This window comes from Castor canadensis, chromosome 5, assembly GCF_047511655.1.
Source record: "Castor canadensis chromosome 5, mCasCan1.hap1v2, whole genome shotgun sequence".
Lineage (NCBI taxonomy): Eukaryota > Metazoa > Chordata > Mammalia > Rodentia > Castoridae > Castor > Castor canadensis.
Genome location: NC_133390.1, coordinates 2,514,271 through 2,539,659, shown reverse-complemented (window position 1 = coordinate 2,539,659; position 25,389 = coordinate 2,514,271). Strand labels below are relative to the sequence as shown.

Here is a 25,389-nt window from a genome sequence, read left to right as displayed (position 1 = left end):
GAGGCAGGAAGGTTGCATGTTAGAGGCCAGCCTGGCTACACAGTGATGCCTTGTCTCAAAAAAAAAAAAAAAAACAGCAAACAGGACTGAGATCATTATACAAATGTATAAATTTACTAAAACTTATCAGACTTTACATTTTATGAGAAGAGAATCTGGCAGTATGCAAAACATACCTTAGTAAAGATGTTTCAAAGAAGCAATAATCAAACAGTGATATATTTTCTTAAAGTAAATATTCATGCAGAGTATCAAGCACAGAGCTTTCAAAACTTTAACTTAAATATACCATCAGTTCATGTCTCTTTTTAAAAAGTTTCTTAAAACATTACAAGTTGTTTGCAACAACTTCCCTTTTATTATCATGAAAGTTGCAATTCCTTACTAAGAAATTTAAAATATAGAAAATAAAAATACAGCTAACAAAAAATTGGGGCTGAAGTATGGCTCAAGTGGTAGAGCACCTGCTTTACAAGCACGAAGTCCTGAGTTCAAACCCCAGACCTACCAAAAAAAAAAAAAAAAGATTAAAAAATGGCATTCTCTATCCCAGTGGGTTTGCTGTGAAAGATGCATGCCACCAGAAAAGAGCACGTGGAGAGGAAGAAATGCCAATGAGCACTGAGATGACTGTTCCTCAGAGAGAGAGTGGGAAACCTGTCATCATTTCACACAACAAAGGCTAGGTGTAATGATTAATCTTAATTGCCAACTTGACTGGACTGAGAAGAAAATTAGTACAACTCACCTCTGGTTGTGTCTGTGAGGGTGTTTCCAGACAGGATTAAGTAAGGGGAAAAGATTCGCCCTGTATGTGGGGAGCACATCCCCACAAGCTGGAGGCAGGGATGGAATAAAGGGGGAAAGGAAGGAAGCTCACAATGCTCTCAATAGCAGCTTCCTGGTTGCTATGAGGTGAACAGCCTCCTCCTCCACACATTCCCACCACCAAGATGTTCAGCCTCACCTCAAGCTCCAAGTAGTGGAGCCAGCCAACCATGAACTGATACCTCTGAAACCACGAGCCAAAATAAATCCTTCTTCCCTTGTTTATGTCAGATATTTTGTCACAGTGATGAAAGTCTGACTAACATATCCTATCAGTGCTTTAATCCATTAGTGGATTCAAAATTTGAACAAACTATTGGGAGGTGGTGAAGTATGGGAGACAGGGCCCAATTGGAGAAAGTAGATTTCTAGGATATACCTCTGAAGGGTGCATCGCAGCCCTGGCCCCTTCCTGTTGCTGCTCTCTGCCTCCAGTCACCATGAGGAGAGCAACTTTGCTCTACCACATGCTCCACACTCCACATCATGATGTTGTGCCTCACCAAGGGCCCTGAAACAGTGGAGCTAAGTGACCGTGCACTAAAACCTATGAAACTATAGCCAAAATGAATCATTCTTCCTTTAAACTCTTCCTCTCAGGTACATGTCACAGCAACAAAAGTCTAACACATAAAACTGGTACTGGAGAGGGGCCACTGCTGTGACTAAACCCAACCATATGGTTCATAAGCCTTTAGACTGGTTTGTGGGAGGAATCTGAAAACATTTGGGGATGCAGGCTAGAAAAAGTTTATAATACTGTAAGAGAGTTTCATGGATGATTCTAGTGGGAGCTCAGAAGACAGGAATGCTGACAGAAACATGAGCAATAAAGACTGTGCTCATGGGGCTCTGATAGGAATAACGACCCTACTGGGAACTGGACTAGAGGCCATTTGCGTTACGTTCTGGCAAAGAACTTGTCTACATTTTGTCCCTGACCTAAGACTTTGTGGGAGGCTAAATATACAAGTGATGGGTTAATTAATCTGAGGGAAGAAATTTCAAGGCAGCCAGCATTCAGGCTGTGACACAGGTATTGCTGACAGCTTTCAGCCAGGTTTACAGTGAGAATGTGGAGCAAAGAGCAGAGCAAAAAGATGCAATTAGGCCAGAAAAGAAGCTCATGTAAAGCCAGGGAAATGGCGGTCGTTAACAAGATCAGTGCCATTAAAAAGAAGCCAAAATCACTTCTCAGCCTTTTGGCTAAGATCAAGTGTAAAAGGAAGCCAAGTACTCAGCTAGGACAACAGGAAATACGTCTTGAGGATACCTCAGAAAGCAGCAAAACCAAACCCATTTCAGAGTCAGGGTAAAAGTGTAAACTCACTTGAAAGACTTTTCCTTGAGAAGAGTGTAGCAGAGGCACCCCACTCACACAGAACCATCTAGGAAGTTGTTTTCCCAGGATTCCTTTCACCATGCTCAGCTACCCAGGCACTCAGAAGCCACTAAAGTTGTGGTCCTAGGGAACCTGGCTACAGCTCAAGCTGGTGACAAATGCTGACATCCACTTGCAGAAGTGCAAGTGTTGTGAAGTCATGAAGGCTTCAACCCAGATTTCAAAGAAAGGCCTGGAAAGCCAGGCTGTGTGATGGGGTCAGAGATACTGAAGGCAGCACCCGAGAGGGCAATTCCTGAAGTTGTGAGAGTAAAGCTGAAGATAAAATGGAGACCACTGGAAGCTGAAGATGCCAGGAACATGGAATATCCAAAGAAAGTTGCAGGCAACAAGCAGCAGCAGCCAAGGAGAGAGGCCATGTGGATTGCAGGGTTAACCAAGGCCTCTGAAACTCACACCATGCTACCATGTGCTCTGCATGCCTTGCATGTAGGTAGTGTTCAGTGCTTGCCCTGCTGGGCTTTTGTCTTGCTTTGGTCCCATCCCTCCCTCCTGTGCCCCATCCTCTGTTTGGAGTGGGAATGTCCTCTGCGCCACTCTATCATGGGTGTACATAACTTGTTTGCAATTTTACAGGTGCTCACAGGTGAAATTTGCCTTAAGTCTCAGAAGACACTTTGGGCTTGAATTTTTGAGCAATTCTGGAACTAGTGAGACTTTAGGAAATGAATCAGTGCATCTTTTCACTGTACACAGAACTGTGTTAGGTAGAATTATGACCTTATGATCGTCAGTATTTGGAGATTAAGTACAGTTTAAGAAAATGCGTTTAGGTGTCAAGTTGACAAGAGGTGAACTCATGGTGGTTAATCTTTTTTGTGGTACTGGGGTTTGAGCTCAGAGCCTTGCACTTGTAGGCAGACACTCTATCCCTTGAGCCACTCCCCCACCCCATCCCTTTCTGCTTTAGCTAATAGGATCTCATTTTCATGCCTGGGTCAGCCTGGACCACAATCCTCCTATTTGTGCTTCCTGGGCAGCTAGGATTACAGGCATGTACCACCATACCCAGTTTTTTATTGGTTGAGATGAGGTCTCTCAACTTTTTGCCCAGTCTGGCCTTAAACCAGGATCCTCCCAATCTCTACCTCCCAGGTAGCTAGGATTACAGGTGTGAGCCACTACACTTAGCAAGATGGCTAATCTTGATTGTCAACTTAATTGAATTGAGAAATGCCTATGATATTAGTACAATACACCTCTGGATATACTTGTGAGGTCATTTCTAGAGAGGATTAACTCAGCAGTGGAGGGAGAACTAACCCTGTATATGAGTAGCACTATCCAATAGGCTTGGGGCCTATATAAAATACAAGGGAAAGGGGGAAGCCCACCAGCTCAAACATGCTCTCTCTCAGTTCCTGGACACCATGAGGTGAGCAACTTTGCTCTGCCCCAGGTTCTTGTTGTCATGATGCTCTGCCTCACCAGAGGTCCATAGCAATGGAGCAAGCTGACTAGGGACTGAAACCTCTGAAACCATGAGCTAAAATACATCTTTCCTCCTTTTAAGTCATTCCCTCAGGTACTTGTCACAGTGATGAAAAATTGACTAATGCACCATCTCAGCACTGAATAAGCTCCTGCAGCAGATACTTTGTAAAGAGCCATATTAAACCTTGAAGTGGCAGCTTAGTCCTTCACAAGTAAAGTAACTCAGGGTTCTCCAACAGCTGTGCCTATACTGTGAAGAGGAGCCTTTTCTCCACCAGAGTTCCAAGGCTGCTGTGGCCAGTACTCTTTCTTGAGCAGCCTCTGCACATCCAGTCCCAGCCAGCCTGCTCCACAGAGGGAGACGGAAATAGCTCCATCTAGCCACAGGTGAGGCCTCTGCTCAGGTGTGTCCCACGGGGTTTGAGCAGCTGTTCACACAGCACATTCCTTCATGCTTTTAATCCCAAACTTTTGTCATTTCTGCCTTTTCCTAATGATTTTCACCCACACTCAAGTACTTACTGGCAATAACCTAAGTAAGGATCATAGTCCCTGAACTCTTTTCTGGTTCCTCAACTCTAAAACAAGCTTCCAAGATCCTGCCTCATGATCTGCACAGCCCTGCACAAGGCTACAGAAGGCAGCTGCCAAAGAGAAATGGCCTTCTCATAGCAAACTTACGGGGGCTTCCATGTGTGTTAAACTAGCAGGACTACTCAATAGAAAACTTGACCGGAGTCAGAAAAATAGTGTAAGCTAAAATATTTCCACTTTTTTAACTAAAGTCAAAGTGCCAGGAAAATAATAATATCCTAAAGATTTCAAACTATTTAGCTATGTCATTTTATCCTTTGGTACTGGCATTTGCTGGAATGGCTTTTGTTTTTTGTTTGTTCTGTTTTTGAGATAGGGTCTTGCTGTGTAGCCCATGCTGGCCTCCAACTCATGATCAGCTTCCCTTAGCCTCCCAAGTACTTATGCACCATCATGCCCAGCACAGAATGGCTTATGTTTAAGAATTACATCTACAATGCCAACAAACATCCATTTTTCTATGTCTGCTAATTTTTTAAATGAAATATACTGTTGTGCTCAATTCAAGATTCAACCTTGGCAAAGCTATCTCAGCAATTTAAGGAAGGACAAGATCAACAGGCTGCATTTTTCACCTTTATTAAATTCCTTCTTGCCTGTTAGTCAACTTCCTTCAGGTTGTGAAACATGTAGCCTGAAACTAATTGCCATTTTAGTTTATTATTATCTAGACAAAATATGGCAAAACTAAGATCTCAACTTTATGTGGTGCTCCAACTGACTCAGATCTAAGAATGGAACTCCTTCTTATCCTGCTCTGCTTGCTCAGTATTAAAACATGTACACAATCTATTGGTTTTGGAAACCTCTATCATAGTCACAAATTTTCAGAACTCCTTTAAATGAGGAGACAGTATGAAACTCAGGTTCTCAGACAGGCAGTGTGACCTCTGAAGGCGGCAGTGCTTGCTGATATACCTGAGCTGGGAGAAGTGTGTGAGACACAGACAGCTGCGTGCCACCAACAAGACACAGTACATATCCAACACACACTTGCTGCTCTTGTTAGCACTAGTATTATTATTTAAAAATAACAATATATAAAAGCCCAAAATTTTACAAGTGGAAGACAGATCTAATTTTATAGAAGAGAAAATAATTTAACCAAAATATAAAAAGACTTTAAGGAAATATTATAGTCTCTCCCAATATTAAAATAAAATATAACTGGCTATTTCTAAAATATCAATAAAAATATTCAAATTAATTATAAATACTCCTGATTGAATACACCCACCATAAGTCATTATCTGTACAATATTTTCCCCAAGTTCTTATTATGAGCCTTTATGTTTTGGAGAGGGCTTTTAAATATAAAAGTTAAAAGGCAGCAAATGAATGATCTACATGTTAAGTGGTTATAAAATCCAAGGATTCACCTACCTTCCAACCACCCAGAATACATACATTTAAAAATACAATCTCTTGAGGATTAAGGGAGAAAATTTAAGACCTGCTACTCATTACGAGCAAAAGGCAGCAGGCCAATGCCACTTTTGGGACACAGCTGTGACTGCTGGAGCCTATCCAAGAAGCCCTACCTTTTTCTCCCTCCCGCTGTCAGCCTGCACGGTTTCCAGGCGGGCTTTGAAGTGCTCGCAGTCCAATTTCAGCTGCTCTAATTCTTGTTCTTTCCTTTCTAGGTCTAGAAAGAGACATAAAAATACTCAAGACGCATCACATCATGAATCCCTCCTCAGCATCTATCTGTCCCATCTTCCCTGTCACTGATTTCTTAGATCAGAGTATTCCCACTCTGATTTCCAACAGGTCCCTGAATAAAATACTCTTCAAGTCCTGTTTTTAAGTTCTTATCAGTTTTTAGCCCATAGCAGAAAGGGCCTCTTTTGTTTTTGAGAGGTTTTTGCTGGTGTAGTACTGGGGTAGAACCTAGGGCCTTATGCATGCTAAGCATACAACCTACCACTGAGCTATACCCTCAACCCTAAAGAATTTCTTTCATAGTTTCATTTTGTGATTTTTTTTAAGGCCCTGCTTTACCGCCAGACATGTACTCAAGGCTTCAAGACAGTGTGTTATTTAAAGGAGTGAGGCAGAGCTGAGAAGCCAGACTGTCTCATGGCACCATAAGCAGAAGGCAGCTTAGTGAGGAGCTGGTGCCAGCATGGGCTGATTCACAAAGCGCATCCCACCAACTGGCATCCTGACTCAATGGGAACAACTGCAGTAGTAGTCAATGGAGAAGGGAAGCAACAGAGATCAAGATGAGAAAACGCTATGGTGAGGGGGCAGGAACCACGTAACACTTCCTCTCCACCATGCTAATTTAGTTGATGAGTCAAATGGCCAACGAAAATCCCAAAAGACACCCACATCAATAAATCAACAAAAAAGCATTACCAACTTTAAATATTATCATGCTGCAGAAATACTGATGTTCAAAAAAAAATCAAATATATACTTAAAAATTTTAAGTGCTTGATCTCAAGAGCTGAGAAATCATCTGTTTATTATGCCAACATATATCAAGACGTGAGGAGATGTGCAAGCTGGTGGTATAAGTTCTCTGACTAAAGCAGCAATGCTTCAGGACAGTGATTCTAACATTAGTGACCACCAGAATCACATGGAGAAACTGGCTCCATCAATGGAGTTTTTGGTTCAGTGGATCTGGGGTGGACCTGGGAACTTGCATTTCTAACAGGTTCCCAGATGAGGCTGCTGCTTGTCTGACAAGCAGTTGTCCTAAAGTAGTTGGAGAGCAACTACTTTAGGATAATAGCTTTATCTCATCACTAACAAAACAAAATAAACACAGAGCATACAACCAACACCAGAAAGCAAGGCAACTTGGCCAAGTAACACGACAGGCAAAAATGGAGGGTGGTAAAAGACCCCCTGCAATAAACATGACTTTTAGTGGACTCCTTTTTGTCCCATTAATCCTGACCACCCAAGAAATCAAAAGAGCATTATCCCTCAGAAGGTACATTTTTGCAGGTATGTAACAATATCAAATGAAAAGACAGTAATCATGCATACTCACATCTGCATTGTAATCACATAGGAAGTATGCATCAGAGTCACAAGGAAAAAGAAATCCAATGAATAAAGGAACTAAGGTAAAATTATCAGTGGTTTAAATTTTTCTCTTTGCAATCAATTCTTAAAGTTCTCTTCTATTAGTAAATTACATGCCAATTGAATATTGAAAAAAGATAGGATGTTATATCTTCACAAGTCCTATAAAATCTGTAGGAATTTTGACCACCTAAAGCATTTTCATTATGGAAACTTCATGGTCTCTTGCTCCATATAGCTACATGTGACCTTACTGTAGGTTAACATACCAAAGCAACAGGCTTAAAACAGCACACTCCTCAGCATGCAACCCCATAAAATTACAGGTCAGCGGTGAGGTGGCCACACCCATTCACCAGGCAGGTACCTTTTTGCTGTGTTAGGCTGCCGCCTTGTGGCCAGATGACAGCACTGCTGCCACCACCTAACTACTTCACATTCTCAACCTGGCCCACTGCTTGCCATCATGAACGAGGGCAAGGATTTTCATTGGCTTTGTTTTATGCTATACTCCAAGTGCCTAGAAAAGCCTATGGAGCACAGCAGACACTACCTATATATTTGTCACATGAATGAATTTCACTTCTTTATATATTCCTCCTCTTTATCCTTGAACAGAGAAAAACATGACTATTATCTATACATCTCCTTCTTCCATAATGAAAATGTATTGCTTTTGCAATTTTTTAAAAACCCAAGGACAGACATAATATGGAGTGTGAATAACACATTACCTGCAGTCAAGGTATTCTCTTACCCAGCTTCAGTATTAAAATAGGGAAGAAGCTGCCAATCAGGCTAGGTTGCATTTCAACTACTAACCCAGCATTCACAACGGAGACAAAATCTCCAGCTAGCTATCTAAACTGGGTGAAGGGTGGCAAAGCTGGACAGACTGGTGCGCACAGAAACCACCTAACCAACAGGCCACTTCAACATCAATGTATCTTTTGAAGGTATCACTGATATCCCTTTTTTCTATTGTTTTGTTTGTTTTTTTGGGGTACGAGGTCTCATTAAGTTGCAATACTGCCACCTTTGCCTCTGGCATTGTGGAACTACAGGCTTGTCCCCACTGCATCCAACTTTTAATGTGAGAATGATAGTTTCTCTTAATACTCACCCTATGCACAGGGAGGGCACAGAGAAAAAGCAGGAGCCAAGTGTGGTGATGTACACCTACAATCCCAGCTACTCAGGAGGCAGAGGCAGAAAGATCATTAGTTTGAGGTCAGCCTAAGCAAAGTCAGAGATCTCAAAAACAAAATAAAATCAAAATGGCTTGGGCACAGCTCAAGTGTAGGGCACTTGCCTACCAAGTGTTAGGCCCTGGGTTCAATCCCCACACTGAAAAAAAAGAAAAAGAAAAACAGGATTTCCAAAAAATTAAGCAAAGAAATTAAGACCATACAAAAAGGATGAATTTCTCCTACCCTTTTTTTATTACCTGGCATGCTTATAACAAATCATCAATTATATTAATATGAAATTATTTGGTTTTGATCAAAATAGGTGTTTCAAAACAAAAGTAAAGGCTTTTAAATAACCATTTATTATTACCTTTTATCACTCTCTGACTAGTTCAAAGAGAATATAAGTATGCTACTGATAGGTTCCATTTTTACTCTGAGTGGAGATTCGGGTAATGTATTTTCTGGGGCATGGCAACAAAGTACCTTAAGCTGGATGACTTAGAACAACAGAAACACACCACCTCACAGGAATACAGGCTACAAAGCCAAAACCAAGATGTCAGCAAGACCACACTCCCTCTAAAACCTGAACAGGAAGGAACTTCCCTTGCTTCTTCTTCCTTCTTATAGCCCAACACTCCTGTTTGTGGCAGCATCTTTCCAGTCCCTGCCTCCATCTCCACATGGCCTACCCACAATTTCACACGGTCTCCTGCCTTCATGTGGCCTCCCTGTGCCTTTGCACATTTTCCTTCCACCTCTGTGAGTTTTCAGTGTTGTTAAACCATTTTTCCTTTACCTCCACATGGCCTCCCTCTATCTTCAGGCCACCTCTACAGAACCTGTTTTTTTCATCTTTATTAGCATGTATTGGTTGTACAGGGGGTTTCATTGTAACCTTTACATATGTGCTTGTAATATATCTTCATTAGATTCAACTCCCTCCATCATTCTCTCTCATTCCCACCTCCCCCCCACCCTTTTTTTGTTAGTAGTACCAGGGTTTGAACTCAGACTTACTAGGCAGATGCTCTGCAACTTGAGCCACTCCACCAGCCCTTTTTTGTGTTGGATATTTTCAAGATAGGGTCTTGTGAACTATTTGCCCAGGCTGGCTTCAAACTGTGATCCTCCAGATCTCTGCCTCCTGAGTAGCTAGGATTACAGAAGTGAGCCACGGAGAAGTGAGCCACCAGCACCCGTCATTCCCCACTTCTTAAAACAATTTCAATAAGGTTTCATCATTCTCATTCATACAAGTATACAAAGTACATCAACCATATTCACCCTCCTTTACCCTCTCCATTCATCCCCCCACTGGTACCCACCACCAAACAGGACCCATTATACATTCCCATCCTTCATTTTTTAAGCGTGCATTAGTTGTTCAAAGGGGTTTTGCCATGGCATTACACATATGCATACATTGTACTTCAACTGTACTGTCACTCAACAGCTTTCAAGTGCATGGTTCTGCCATCTTCATACACAGACTCTAACATTCTCCTGTCCTCTTCCACCCCCCCATCCCCCAAAACAGTCTATTACAATCATGTTATATATATGTTACACAGCATCAGGTCTGTATTTATGTATACATTTATCTTCCAGGTCTAGCTTCCACATATGAAGGAAAACATATAAACTTTGTCCTGAATCTGGCTTATTTCACTTAACATAATGATGTCTAGAGCCCCCTATTTACTTGCAAACAACATAACTTCATTGTTCAAGGCTACAAAAACACTCCATTGTATATGTGTGTGTGTGTGTGTGCACACACACAATGACCCAAGCCTTGTATGCACATATGAATAAAATAAAAATAAACACACACACATATATATGATATATATGATATATCATATATATCTATATAAAATCACATTTTTTAATCCATTCATGATGTAGGGCATCTGAGCTGTCTCCACAACTTACACAGCCTGTGTCTTCACGCCATTCTCCCTCCACATCCATATGGCCTCCCTGTATCTTCACAGTCCAAACTTCCCCTTTATATAAGAATAGATCATATTGGACTGGAGCCCATCATAATGGCTTCATTTAATGTCATTAAGACCCTACTTTCAAACAAAGTCCTGTTCTGGGGAACTGGGGACTAGACTTCAAACTACCTTTTTCTCAAGTAGGTGGGGCAGCAGATATTCAACAGGTAGTACTGCAGGACTTTCCCAGGGTTTCATCAGTTCCCTACCAACAGGACCATCAGCCTTTTGTAGGCCTTGTAAAACTGTTCAAGTTAAGAGGCAGTCCTTCCTCAATAGTTTTCCAAACATACAGCCATCTCCAGGATGATTCTGCATCCTTCAAGGTCCCCCAAAATGAGGAGAGGTAAGAGTGGTTGGAGAGCTCCCAAACTGAACACCCAGACATGTGCCCACCATCAACCAAAGATTCTAATACACTGAATATTCCAGAAAAGCTGTTAAGCATCTCAGGTTTCACAGGAACAATCAAGAGGCCCCCAAAAGGCCATTCACAAAGCTCTAATAGGCTTGCTAAGCATTGCTGCAGGGTCTAACAAACCCACAATTACAGATGGGCAGACTCTGTGCAGCAGAACCTGCACTTTCCAACACACTAAAATGAGACCATTTTCCACTTACCTGGCATACCACATGCTCTCCCATCTTTCACTTGGATGAACCACCCTACCTAGTATGCCCCATAACCAGCTCCTAATTCCTCTCCTGAAGAAAGCCACCTTTCAACCTTTCTCTCCAGGCTTGGAATTCTGAATTCCAAGGAGGAACATTCTGGAATAGCCTTTTCTGCTCACAAGGCATCTATGATATACTTCCTTTCTCATACTGCCATCATTTGTGTATTTTAATCTTCCCTGCTATTATGTTCCTTAAGGATGTGACTTATCTTGTGTATACCTGTGAATTTCTTCAAGTAACCAGCACAGCACTGCTAAGCCCCCCCGCCCCTGACCTGAGAACTTGCAGGTCAAGATCTCATTCCTCTAAGGAGTACCTGCAGTCCCAATTGCCCTACTAGTCCCATTTCATGGCATAAGCATCTATCCTCTCTTAAGGGTATCCTTAAGCATCTGTCCTCTCTTCTTGAGGCTGGCTCTGCCATAGATGCAGCCCCAGCAGCTTCCTTTTACTGCTGCACTCAGAGACAGCTACAAGGTTCCATCCCTACAGGAGACAGAAGGTTACACACTGTTTCAGCCATGAACTCTGGCCTATTACTGGACCATCTTCTTTGAGTGTAACTGAAAGATCCAGTGTTCTCGCTTGCTTACAGCTGACAGACCTCAAAGTTATAAACGCTGATGCAGGCCCCTTCCTCCACAGAAACCCTCCTCCCAATATTTACACCCACTAAAGAAACAATGCTGAAATGCTGATGATGTTTTTATGGGAGTATTTTGCATTTAAGCCAATCTTCCACTCGGTAAACCTCAATGATACCCTTGGGGCATTCTAATAGATTTCAAAATATGAAAAGGTGAAATAATGAGACTATTCCAGAAGTCATTTTTTAAAAAACCTCAAACTGAGCAAGTGTGACTCACACCTATAATCCTAGCTACTTGTGAGGTTGAGATGTGGTGGATCATGGTTTGAGGCCAGCCTAGGCAAACAGTTTTCGAGACCCCCATCTCCAAAATAACCAAAGCAAAATAGACTGGAGGTGTGGATCAAGTGGTAGAGCATTGCTTTGCAAACACAAAGCCCTGAGTTCCAACCCAGTCCCACCAAAACATTAAATAGATAGATATAGATTAAAAAGAAAACCCAAGGAGATCCCAAGATGGCGGCTAGAGGGAGGAAGCAGAAAGCGAGCCTCCTATAGTGAAATCTTGGAGAGATGCTGAAGACACATTTTACAGGCATAATCACTGAGAAGAGATATAACTTTGATCCCTCCACACCTCCAACTGGCGCAGAGAATCTCCACTTCATGTTAAACGGAGAAACAAGGAGGGCCCCCGGGCCGCCAGTCGCCCACACCCAGACAGCTTGGGAAGACGCGGACCAGGTGAGCTTCGCGGTACCGCAGTAGCCCCACAGACAAGCCTCGGCCAGAGCAGCATAGCCCCCTGGACAGACTGACCTCCACCCGGAGAAAAAAGAGAAACTGACTAATAAGCAATAAGAACAATAAAGACACGCAGGAAAGAGGGTGGGGCGCCCTGAGCACCGAAGATTGGGGGAAGGGAATCCTTCCCGGGACTGTAAATAAATAAGCCAGGCGAGCCAGAGAGGCTTTGGCAGGAGCGGGGGCATGCACCCAGCAACCGGAGCAGGAAAGCTTGTGAGAGTGGCGGAGGGAGAAAAACTCCACAGGAGAGAGGGGAAGATCCACTTCCCACGTGAACTGTAAACAAACATGGCGGCCGGCAGGAGCAGCAGCACCGCCCAGTAATCAGGAGCAGGAAAGCTTGTGTAAGTGGTGGTGGGAGGAAAATTCCACAAGAGAGGGGGGAAGACCCACCTCCCACATGAACTGTAAATAAACATGCAGGCCTCACAATGCGGTGCAGTGTCACCTTTCCCAGTGCTTGGAAAGGGGAAAGCTTGTAGCAGAGCCTTCTGCACAGGAGAACTCTGAGCAAACAAAGCCTGCAGGGCCAGGTGAGTGCTAAGCTCACCCCAGAGATCTGCATAAATAATGCCTCCAGCAACAGCAGGCTGACAGCAGCGGGCAGGCAAACCACAGTTGCAGATACCATTCTCAGAACTGCCTCCAGACGCTTTTTTTCTTTTTCTCCCTACCCTTGATGAGAGAACAACCGAATTACACCTGCATGCTGAAAAACTTACTGAAACTGTATTGCATTTGAACTTGGGACACTTGGTGGGGTTTTGTGTGTGTGTGTGTGTGTGTGTGTGTGTGTAGTTTTGTTCTACTTTATGTGTTCCCTTTGATGAGACAACTACAGAACAACATCTGAGGCACCATCTCCAGGATTGGAGACTGAGACGGACACCCAAATTATTAAGACTGAAACTTCATTGCATTTGAACTTGGAGGTTTTTTGGTTTTTTTTTTTTTTTTTTAATTTTCTATTTTCCATTTTATTTTAATTCATTATTATATATAGATATTTCTTTCATTTACTTATTTTTTATTTTTATTCTTATCTTTTTTTTTATTTTTGATTTTCAATCCTCTCTCTGTCTCTCTAATGTCTGTTCAGCTTACTGTCAATTAGTACACTAATGCTCCCTGTTTATACCTTTGAAACTTTCTTGTCTGATACCTTGTTCTGTTTTGTCCTTCTTGTCTGTGTATTTGTTTGTCCCTATTCTTTAACTTCTTGCTTTCCATCTCAGCTCATTACATTCTAAATATTACCATTGTTATTATTACAAGCTATAAAATACTTAATTGCACACAGTACAGAGACAGTAACAACACTGAAGACAATGACGGGAAGACAGAAAAAACAGGGAAACCAGTTTCCCCACAGCAAAAAATTAGTACAGGAACCAGAGGGGAATAAAGAAAACAGATACTTAGATCCAGACTCCAACAAAATGAAGATAAACTATGCCAAAGGACCCAATGAAGCCCACAAGAATAATTTAAAAGAAGACATACTACAGGTACTCAATGAGAATTTTATAGAGATGATACTGGATAGGGTCAACCAAAATGTACAGGAGACACTCAAGAAATTCCAAGACAACAAAAATAGAGAATTTGAAAAAGCAAAAGAAGAAATAAAGGAAACCATAGAAGCACTGTATAAACACCAAAGTGAAAGAGAGAACACAATGAATAAACGGATAAATGAACTCAGGACAAAAATAGACAACATTAAAGAGGAAACCACCCAGGATATGAAAAACCTCAGAAAAAAGAACGAAACAGAACTGCAAAACAAAACGGAAGGCCAATCCAGCAGAATAGAACAAACAGAAGACAGAATCTCAGAACTTGAAGATGAAATGGTAATTAAAGGAAAAACCGAGGAACTATTAATTAAACAACTCAAGACCTGTGAAAAGAAAATGCAAGAACTCACCAACTCCATCAAAAGACCAAACTTGAGAATCATGGGCATCGAAGAAGGAGAAGAGGTGCAAGCGAAGGGAATGCGTAACATACTCAACAAAATAATAATGGAAAATTTCCCAAATCTAGAGAAAGATATTCCCATACAGATGCAAGAGGCCTCCAGGACACCAAACAGACAAGATCAAAATAGAACTACCCCACGACATATCATCATTAAAACAACAAGTTCAGAAACTAAGGAAAGAATATTGAAGGCTGTAAGAGAGAAAAAACAAATAACATACAAAGGCAAACCCATCAAAATCACAGCAGACTTCTCAACAGAAACATTAAAAGCAAGAAGAGCATGGGGTGAGATCTTCCAGGCACTGAATGAAAATAACTTCAACCCCAGGATACTCTACCCAGCAAAACTATCATTCAAAATAGATGGAGCAATAAAAGTCTTCCATGATAAGCATAAACTAAAATAATATGTGACCACAAAGCCACCACTACAAAAGATTCTGCAAGAGATTCTGCACATAGAAAGTGAAACCCAACTTAACTATGAAAAGACAGGCAGCACCAAACCACAGGAAAAGAAAAAGCAAGACAGTAGAGAGTAACCTCAACTTAGGTACACACAATCAAACCTTCAAACAACTAAGACAACTAAATGACAGGAATCACCACATACCTATCAGTACTGACGCTTCATGTTAACGGACTTCACCCATCAAAAGGCACCGCTTGACAAAATGGATTAAAAAGGAAGACCCAACAATTTGTTGCTTACAGGAGACCCATCTCACCAAAAGAAATAAACATAGGCTTAGGATGAAAGGCTGGAAGAAGATTTACCAAGCCAATGGCCCCCAAAAACAGGCAGGAGTAGCAATACTTACCTCTGACAAAGTAGACTTCAAACCTACATTGATCAAATGAGATAAAGAAGGACATTCCATACTAATAAAAGGGGAAATAGACCAAAAGGAAATAATAATCATCAACCTGTATGCACCCAATGTCAACGCACCCAATTTCATCAAACATACCCTGAAAGACCTAAAAGCATATATAAACGCCAACACAGTGGTTGTGGGAGACTTTAACACCCCATTATCATCAATAGATAGGTCATCCAAACAAAAAATCAATAAAGAAATCCAAGATCTAAAATATGCAATAGATCAAATGGACCTAGTTGATGTCTACAGAACATTTCATCCAACCTCTACACAATATACATTCTTCTCAGCAGCCCATGGAACCTTCTCCAAAATAGATCGTATCCTAGCGCACAAAGCAAGTCTCAGCAAATATAAAAAAATAGAAATTATACCATGCATACTATCTGATCACAATGCAGTAAAAGTAGAACTCAACAACAAAAGTAAAGACAAAAAACATGCAAACAGCTGGAAACTAAATAACTCATTACTTAATGAAGAATGGATCATCGATGCAATAAAAGAGGAAATTAAAAAGTTCCTGGAAGTCAATGAAAATGAAAATACAACCTACCAGAACCTATGAGACACAGCTAAGGCAGTCCTGAGTGGAAAGTTTATAGCCATGAGTGCATATATTAAAAAGACTGAAAGATCCCAAATCAATGACCTAATGATACATCTCAAACTCCTAGAAAAACAAGAACAAGTAAATCCCAAAACAAATAGAAGGAGAGAAATAATAAAAATAAGAGCTGAAATCAAAAAAATAGAAACCAAAAAAACCATACAACGAATTAATGAAACAAAAAGTTGGTTCTTTGAAAAAATAAACAAGATCGATAGACCCCTGGCAAACCTGACTAAAGTGAGGAGAGAAAAAACCTAAATTAGTAGAATCAGGAATGCAAAAGGAGAGATAACAACACACACCATGGAAGTCCAGGAAATCATCAGAGACTAATTTGAGAACCTATATTCAAATAAATTTGAAAATATAAAGAAATGGACAGATTTCTAGATACATATGATCATCCAAAACTGAACCAAGAGGAAATTAATCACCTGAAAGACCTATAACACAAAATGAAATTGAAGCAGCAATCAAGAGTCTCCCCAAAAAGAAAAGTCCAGGACCTGATGGATTCTCTGCTGAATTCTATCAGATCTTTAAAGAACTGATACCAACCCTCCTTAAACAGTTCCACGAAATAGAAAGGGAAGGAAAACTGACTAACACATTTTATGAAGCCAGTATTACACTTATCCCAAAACCAGGCAAAGACACCTCCAAAAAGGAGAACTACAGGCCAATCTCCTTAATGAACACTGACACAAAAATCCTCAACAAAATAATGGCAAACCGAATTCAACAACACATCAAAAAGATTATTCACCACGACCAAGTAGGCTTCATCCCAGGGATGCAGGGGTGGTTCAACATATGAAAATCAGTAAATGTAATAAACCACATTAACAGAAGCAAAGACAAAAACCATTTCATCATCTCAATAGATGCAGAAAAAGCCCTTGATAAGATCCAACATCATTTCATGATAAAAGCTCTAAGAAAACTAGGAATAGAAGGAAAGTACCTCAACATTATAAAAGCTATAGATGACAAACCTACAGCCAGCATTATACTTAACGGAGAAAAACTGAAATCATTCCCTCTAAAATCAGGAACCAGACAAGGATGACCACTATCTCCACTCCTATTCAACATAGTACTGGAATTCCTAGCCAGAGCAATTAGGCAAGAAGAAGGAATAAAAGGAATACAAATAGGTAAAGAAACTCTCAAAATATCCCTATTTGCAGATGACATGACCTATACCTTAAAGACCCAAAAAACTCTACTCAGAAGCTTCTAGACATCATCAATAGCTATAGCAAGGTAGCAGGATATAAAATCAACATAGAAAAATCATTAGCATTTCTATACACTAACAATGAGCAAACTGAAAAAGAATGTATGAAAACAATTCCATTTACAATAGCCTCAAAAAAAATCAAATACCTAGGTATAAATCTAACAAAAGATGTGAAAGACCTCTACAAGGAAAACTATACACTTCTGAAGAAAGAGATTGAGGAAGACTATAGAAAATGGAGAGATCTCCCATGCTCATGGATTGGTAGAATCAACATAGTAAAAATGTCGATACTCGCAAAAGTAATCTACATGTTTAATGCAATTCCCATCAAAATTCCAATGACATTCATTAAAGAGATTGAAAAATCTACCGTGAAATTTATATGGAAACACAAGAGGCCACGAATAGCCAAGGCAATACTCAGTCAAAAGAACAATGCAGGAGGTATCACAATACCTGACTTCAAACTATATTACAAAGCAATAACAATAAAAACAGCATGGTACTGGCACAAAAACAGACATGAAGACCAGTGGAACTGAATAGAGGACCCAGATATGAACCCACACAACTATAACCAACTTGTCTTTGACAAAGGAGCTAAAAATATACGATGGAGAAATAGCAGCCTCTTCCACAAAAACTGCTGGGAAAACTGGTTAGCAGTCTGCAAAAAACTGAAACTAGATCCATGTATATCACTCTATACCAATATTAACTCAAAATGGATCAAGGATCTTAATATCAGACCCCAAACTCTAAAGTTGATACAGGAAAGAGTAGGAAATACTCTGGAGTTAGTAGGTATAGGTAAGAACTTTCTCAACGAAACCCCAGCAGCACAGCAACTAAGAGATAGCATAGATAAATGGGACCTCATAAAGCTAAAAAGCTTCTGTTCATCAAAAGAAATGGTCTCTAAACTGAAGAGAACACCCACAGAGTGGGAGAAAATATTTGCCAGCTATACATCAGACAAAGGACTGATAACCAGAATATATAGGGAACTTAAAAAACTAAATTCTCCCAAAACTAATGAACCAATAAAGAAATGGGCAAGTGAACTAAACAGAACTTTCTCAAAAGAAGAAATTCAAATGGCCAAAAAACACATGAAAAAATGCTCACCATCTCTAGCAATAAAGGAAATGCAAATTAAAACCACACTAAGATACCATCTCACCCCTGTTAGAACAGCCATCATCAGCAACACCACCAACAACAGGTGTTGGCAAGGATTCGAGGAAAAGGAACCCTCTTACACTGCTGGTGGGAATGTAAACTAGTACAACCACTCTGGAAAAAAATTTGGAGGCTACTTAAAAAGCTAGACATCGATCTACCATTTGATCCAGCAATACCACTCTTGGGGATATACCCAAAAGACTGTGACACAGGTTACTCCAGAGGCACCTGCACACCCATGTTTATTGCGGCACTATTCACAATAGCCAAGTTATGGAAACAGCCAATGCTCCACCACTGACGAATGGATTAAGAAAATGTGGTATCTATACACAATGGAATTTTATGCAGCCACGAAGAAGAACAAAATGTCATCATTCGCTGGTAAATGGATGGAATTGGAGAACATCATTCTGAGTGAGGTTAGCCTGGCCCAAAAGACCAAAAATCGTATGTTCTCCCTCATATGTGGACATTAGATCAAGGGCAAACACAACAATGGGATTGGACTTTGAGCACATGATAAAAGCGAGAGCACACAAGGGAGATATGAGGATAGGTAAGACACCTAAAAAATTAGCCAGCATTTTTTGCCCTTAACGCAGAGACACTAAAGCAGATACCTTAAAAGCAACTGAGGCCAATAGGAAAAGGGGACCAGGAATTAGAGAAAAGGTGAGGTCAAAAAGAATTAACCTAGAAGGTAACACACATGCACAGGAAATCAATATGAGTCAACTCCCTGTATAGCTATCCTTATCTCAACCAGCAAAAACCCTTGTTCCTTCCTATTATTGCTTATACTCTCTCTACAACAAAATTAGAAATAAGGGCAAAATAGTTTCTGCTGGGTATTGAGGGGGTTGGGGGGAGAGGGAGGGGGCAGAGTGGGTGGTAAGGGAGGGGGTGGGGGCAGGGGGGAGAAATGACCCAAGCCTTGTATGCACATATGAATAATAAAATAAAAAAATAAATAAATAAAAAAACCCAAGCCAAAGTCTGAGGCCTGTAATCCTAGGTACTTAGGAGACAGAGATAGGGAGGAGGGAGGACTGCAGTTTAAGGCTAGTCAAGACTAACGGTTAATGAGACCCCCTTCTCAACCAATAAAAGCTGGACCTGGTGGTGCATGCCCATCATTCCAACTACATGGCAAGTGCAAACAGGAGGATGGAGGTGCAGCCTGGCCTGGGCATCAATGTGAGACCCTATTCAAAGAATAACTAAAGCAAAAGAGGGCTGGGAACACTGCTCAAAAGAGAGCACTGCCTAGCAAGCTCAAGGCCCTGAGTTCAAAACCAGTACCACAAAAAAATTTTTTTAAACCCTCAGATAAAAAGCTTAAATGCATTTGAAATCCTAGTGCCCATTCTAAGCCAGTCAATTACATTAACTGTCAAAATTTTAAAACAAATCTAAGAAAGAGAGTGGAGGGCTGGAATCAGAATACTACACTGGCAAATCTTCACCCCAAACCACTTTTCTTGCTCTTAACACAAAGGCCATTACAGTAAGGAAAACATGAAACTAATCACAATTTATTCTATATTGGCAGTACAGCCAATGAACGGTCACTACTTCGCATCACTAACTTTTCATATCTGTATGTCAAAGCTCCCCAGCCACTAGGCATGGTGGTACACACTTATAATCCGAGCACTCAGAAGGTAGAGGCAGGAAGATCACAAGTTCGAGGTCAGTCTAGGCTACATAATATGAGGCAAGCCTGGGTTCCATATTGAGTATGAAGTGAGTCTGAGCTACACAGAGAAACCCTGCCTCAGAACAAAAAGGAGCCCACAGCCTACCTGGAAACTGTCAAAGGAACAAATCAAATATTACCATTCTTATATCCCCAAATCACCTTGTGGTACTTGGCAAATATCAGGAATATGGCAAATGTTCACCTGATTAATCAGTGAAAAACTTGAAAACAATTACCATCACAAAAAACTAGGATCAGTCTTGTTGAACTTGAATGAATTCTGCTGACGTGCTTCCCAAACTGGAGTCAAGGGATTTTATTTTTCTTTTATTGACACACAAATGTGATGCAAATGACAGGGTAATCAGGAGTGATATCCAAACACTGCACATCTCTGCCCTCTCCACCTATCCTATTTATAAGCCCCTTTCCACCTATTTTCTTCTTTATATTCCCCTGTATTCTAGGCAGCCTTTTTGTGCTCCTTCAGATCTACTCTCTACCCTGCTTTATCCCCAAAAGGCTGATGTCAACACCTGCAGCCACTGGGCTCTCTTGTCCTATGGCTCCCTGCTGGATACAAGAAACAAGGACAGAAGAGAGGCTAGGATAGTTATCCCCCGCATCCTTCCTACAGGGCTTCATACTTATGACTTAGGCTATGGGCACTGCCAAGCATCTTCTGAATCAGCATCTCATAAGTCAGTAGCACTCCCTGTCCTACCCCTCCAGGAACAAGGAGGCAGAAACAGGGAGGTGCTGGCGCTCCGCTCTTGCTAGTTCCTGAGCACTTCAGTCACTCTCCTCTCCATGTGCTGGTCCCCTTAGCCTCCAGCAGTTCTGCAAGTCATCTCACTGCACTTCTACTACTTTTGTTCGCCATCAGGATATGAACTAACAGGCTGATACACTTGCCTTTGAGTCACAACAAACTTTGAGTTAAATCAATCGCCTCTTCTTGGTGCTCATTCTTCTTGGTTCTCTCTCTAGTTCATACTTCCATGGACCAGAAATAATTCTTTCTAGAGCTAAAACAGAGGTCCCCCTCACTTCTTGAATCAAATTCTCAGGCAATTAAACACCCCAGAAACACTCTAGCAATCAGGTAGTGTGATGGTTTATCAGATCCCACCAAAGAACGCAAAGACCCTCAGGAATGGTTACAGCTCTCTAAGCATTTTTTAGTATTTCCTTTTATATTTTCTAAAGGTTTTTATTTGAAAATCATGTCAAATTTACAACACATTGTGTAAATAAATAAAACAAAGAATGTCCATATATCCTTTCCCCCACTCTCTCTCTCTTGCTCTCTCTCTGTTATCATCACCATTTGAGAGTAAATTACAACATATGTATCATGTATACATATCATGGTCCTTTGCTCCTAAATACTTCAGTGAGTAGTCCCACGATTAGGGATAATGTGTGAGACACTCATAATATACAGTAATCAACTTCTACAAAATAACATCATTAGAACATTATCTAATCTACCACCAACATTCAAATTTTGTACCATGGATCCATAGTGTCCACTATAGCTTGCTTTTCCTTCAAGTACAGAATCCAGTCCAGGGTCAGGTACTACACTTAAATGTCACATATCTTTATCCCCCTTTAATCTGGAACATCTTCATAGCCTGCCTTTTCTGTTATAACATTACTATATATTTTTAACAATTTAAAAATAAAGATCAAGCCAGGTGTGCTGCAATCCCAGCATTAGGGAGCCTGAGGCAGGAGGATCCCAAGTTCAAGGCCAGTTTGAGCTACTCCATGAGTTCAAGACCAGCATGGGGTACACAGCAAGACACTGTCTCAAAAAAAAAAAAAAATCAAGCCAGATGTCAGTGACTCATTCCTATAATCCTAGCTACTTGGGAGGCAGGCAGAGATCAGGATGACTGCCAGCCTGGGCAAACAGTTCATAAGACCCCATCTCCAAAATCCCATCACAAAAAAGGGTTGGTGGAGTGGCTCAAGATGCAAGCCCTGAGTTCAAGCCCCAGTTCCGGGAAGAACAATAAAAAGAGCACAGATGGAAGGACTTCCATTTCCAGTTGTGATGAAGGCACAGCAGATCATCTTCCTGCTAAGAATAATTTACAAAGCCAACTGCAAACATCCAACAACACTGCTTAAAGGCATCTGAGAATTGCTAAGCCAGGCAATCTTAAGCACCAAAACCCAGAAAAGGAGGAAACATGCCAGTGCAATGCACCCAATTCTACCTCACTCTTCCTTGTGGCCTCTGCACACCAAAAGCAACATAGGCAAAGAGGCAGCAAAACTAAGGAGACCACTCAACATCCCATGGAACTAGGAAACTTTTAATTTACAGTCAGGACCACAACCAAGACCATGATGGACCGTGATCCTGGAGAAAATGGAAACAGAAAGCAAAAACAAAAAAATGAGCTAATGTTAACACTATTTCTGCTCTCAAAGCACTCAGCAAATCCCAAGTGGCACCAGAGAGGCTGAGGGGACAAGAAGAAAGTGAAGAGAGGCAAGCTGCCACGAAGAGCTATGATAGGACTCAGGGACCACAAAATAAAAACTGGTAAGGTGGGAGGGCTCTGATAAACAGGACCCTGGTGAATGACTAATGCCTGAGAGGAGGAACTAGAAACAGGCCAGCAGGCCAGCCCTGAATCAGGGCAATCTGACTGGATTAAGGTGACCAACCTTGCTCTATCCTAATTGTCTCCAGAAGCCAAACAAGGAAAAAAAAAACTTGCAGGTGTTTCCTCAAGTTTTCCTGTTTAAAATATATATACACAAATAGATAGATAAATAGATAGACAGACAGACAGACAGACATGTTAACCAATAAAAATAATATAAAACAGACAACAAAAGCAGGCCCACAGGTGACTCAGAGACAGGATTTACCAGATACAGACTTTAAACTTTAAAATAACTGTGACTGGGGCTAGAAGTGGTAGTTAACACCTATAATCCTAGCCACTCAAGAGTAAAGAGCATGAGAACATGCTCTTGACAACAGTTCAAGGCCAGCCCTGAGCAAAAACTCAAGACCCTATCAAAAAAATAACTAAAAGACAAAAAAGGCTAGGTGCATAGCTCAAGTGGTACAACACCTGCCTGGCAAGCATGAGACCCTAAGTTCAAACCCCAGTACCACCAAAAATATATATATTTTAAAAAAGAAAAATGCACATATACATATATAGTAAAATTAATAAAATTTGAGATGCTAAAACTATTTAGGATTAATTATGTCAGAAATGAACCTGAAATTTTGTGTAGTATCAACACACAAAATTAAACAATACCAAGTGCTTTGAGACTGAGTATCTGACAGACTACCACTGAAGTGTCAAGCTGTACTTTTTTTTTTTAAAAAATGTTATCATTGTTTTCCATAAGACAATGATGAATGGTTGAATGGGATGAGTGTTTGCCTAGCATGCATGGGGCCCTGGGTTCAATCCCCAGTACCACCAAAAAAAAAAAAAAAAAAAAGCCAGGCTGGATGGATCTTCAGAGGACAAGAAGGAATAATTACATCTTGGTGATTTAGAGTAAACCAAAAATATGTCACTCCTCTGATTTCAAGCTTTGAGCCCCATTTAACTGGACGGCACCCTCAGGTCATCAGGTAAGCAATCTGAAAATGCAGCACCTACAACTCCTTGTCTCTATGATTTGTCTTTTTCTGGCTACTTCACAACCAAAACTGAAAACAGAAAATCGGATGCTGAGGGTGATAATGCACTGTCTTCCAAAATCCCTACTATTAAGTTTTTTTTAATTTTCATCACAACACCTCCTTTTTACCACTGATTTTATAAATATTCTAAAACTGAATTTTTTAAAATGTACAGAAAGTTCAATTTTCATCTATTTTACAAAAAGAACTACCACATGCTATATCAAACCTTAGTTTAAAAGCAAATAGTATTCTCCTGGTTTAAAACAAAACTTCGACATCCACTGTTGGTTGAATAAGGGATGAGAGAAAACAGCTTTTACAGAGTACTCAAATTCTATTGCTCTACCAAGGTCACCTAGAGTAAACACGTGTGTACTACAGCACCCCGTTTTACAGGCAGAACACCCTGAAGCTGCGGGCTACAGACAATGAAGGACGGAGTTGCAACTGTCCATGCTAGTTGTATCCATACCTCCCACTCCTTTCCAAATTCATGAAGTGAGTGTGTGCATGAGCCAGAACTGAAGCTGCTGGGCTGTGAATCCAAGTGTGTTACACCAGGGGCTCAAGTGGTTTCTCAGATAGGAAGAACTATTTATCAAGAATCCTCATGAGCCAGCACTGAGCCAGCACTTTACAACAACTGTGTCATCTAAAACTTGTCACATTCGAGAGAGTGAGCACTGCTGTCCCCATTTTATTGACAGGCTGACACAGATACAAGTAAGCAAGCAGGACATCAATGCTCCCAAAACTCCGTATTTCCAATGTTGATCCTAAGTCATAACTCTGTCTTCACTTCTTCCCCAGGACTAATCACTTACTCTCATATTACCCCTACTCCATCCACAAAGCCATAGTGCATGAAGCCTGGAGCCTTCCTTGAAAAACACTCTGTCATTACTTCCCTCCATCTTCTACCCAACCCCTCTAACTTATTATATACTCAGATACAAGTAATTCCCCAGAAAATGTTACTTGAATCACTATTTTGATGTCATTTCTACATTAGAACTTCTAAGTACCTCTCATCCCAGCTAAAAACAATCCATTATTATCTGTCTTCTATAAACTGTTCACATATTGTCCCCACTTCTGCTCTACCCAATCCTTTCTCCACACAGTAAGCAGAAAAATGAACCATAAATGTACGCCTTTCACACGTCACAACTCTGGCCTCAAACAGCTTCCCTTCTCCTTCTAAAAGATCATGCCTCTCTCCTCAATGCTTACTGGCTCCCTAAAGATACTCGGGCAACACTTCCTTCCCAGTTTCCCAAAGGTAGGTGCTGTGCTAGCAGACTCAAGACCCACTCACGCTACCTGATGCTCATCCCATCAACTCAGGCCCTCTAGCTGGCTTGCAACATATGTTACAGCCTCAACCCTCCCTAACCTCACCTTTGGCTGGCCATCCAAACAGCACCATACCTAGTCTAAAAGAAACCTCCTCTAACTCCCCTCTATTCCCTCCCTGCCCCACTCATTCCCACCTTCTACAACGTGAAGGTGAAA

The 25,389-nt window shown here is 41.0% G+C and overlaps 1 protein-coding gene across 4 annotated transcripts in view; it reads right to left on the bottom strand.

Moving 5' to 3' along the window:
• The window catches only part of Hsf2bp (heat shock transcription factor 2 binding protein), a 94,284-nt gene that overhangs the window by 61,887 nt on the left and 7,008 nt on the right, over positions 1 to 25,389 (bottom strand). For all 4 annotated transcript variants that reach the window (XM_074072555.1, XM_074072557.1, XM_020152616.2 and 1 more), the window contains exon 4: positions 5,800 to 5,903. In XM_074072555.1, the coding sequence (XP_073928656.1) occupies positions 5,800 to 5,903 (104 nt within the window). The remainder of the gene's footprint in view (positions 1 to 5,799; positions 5,904 to 25,389) is intronic.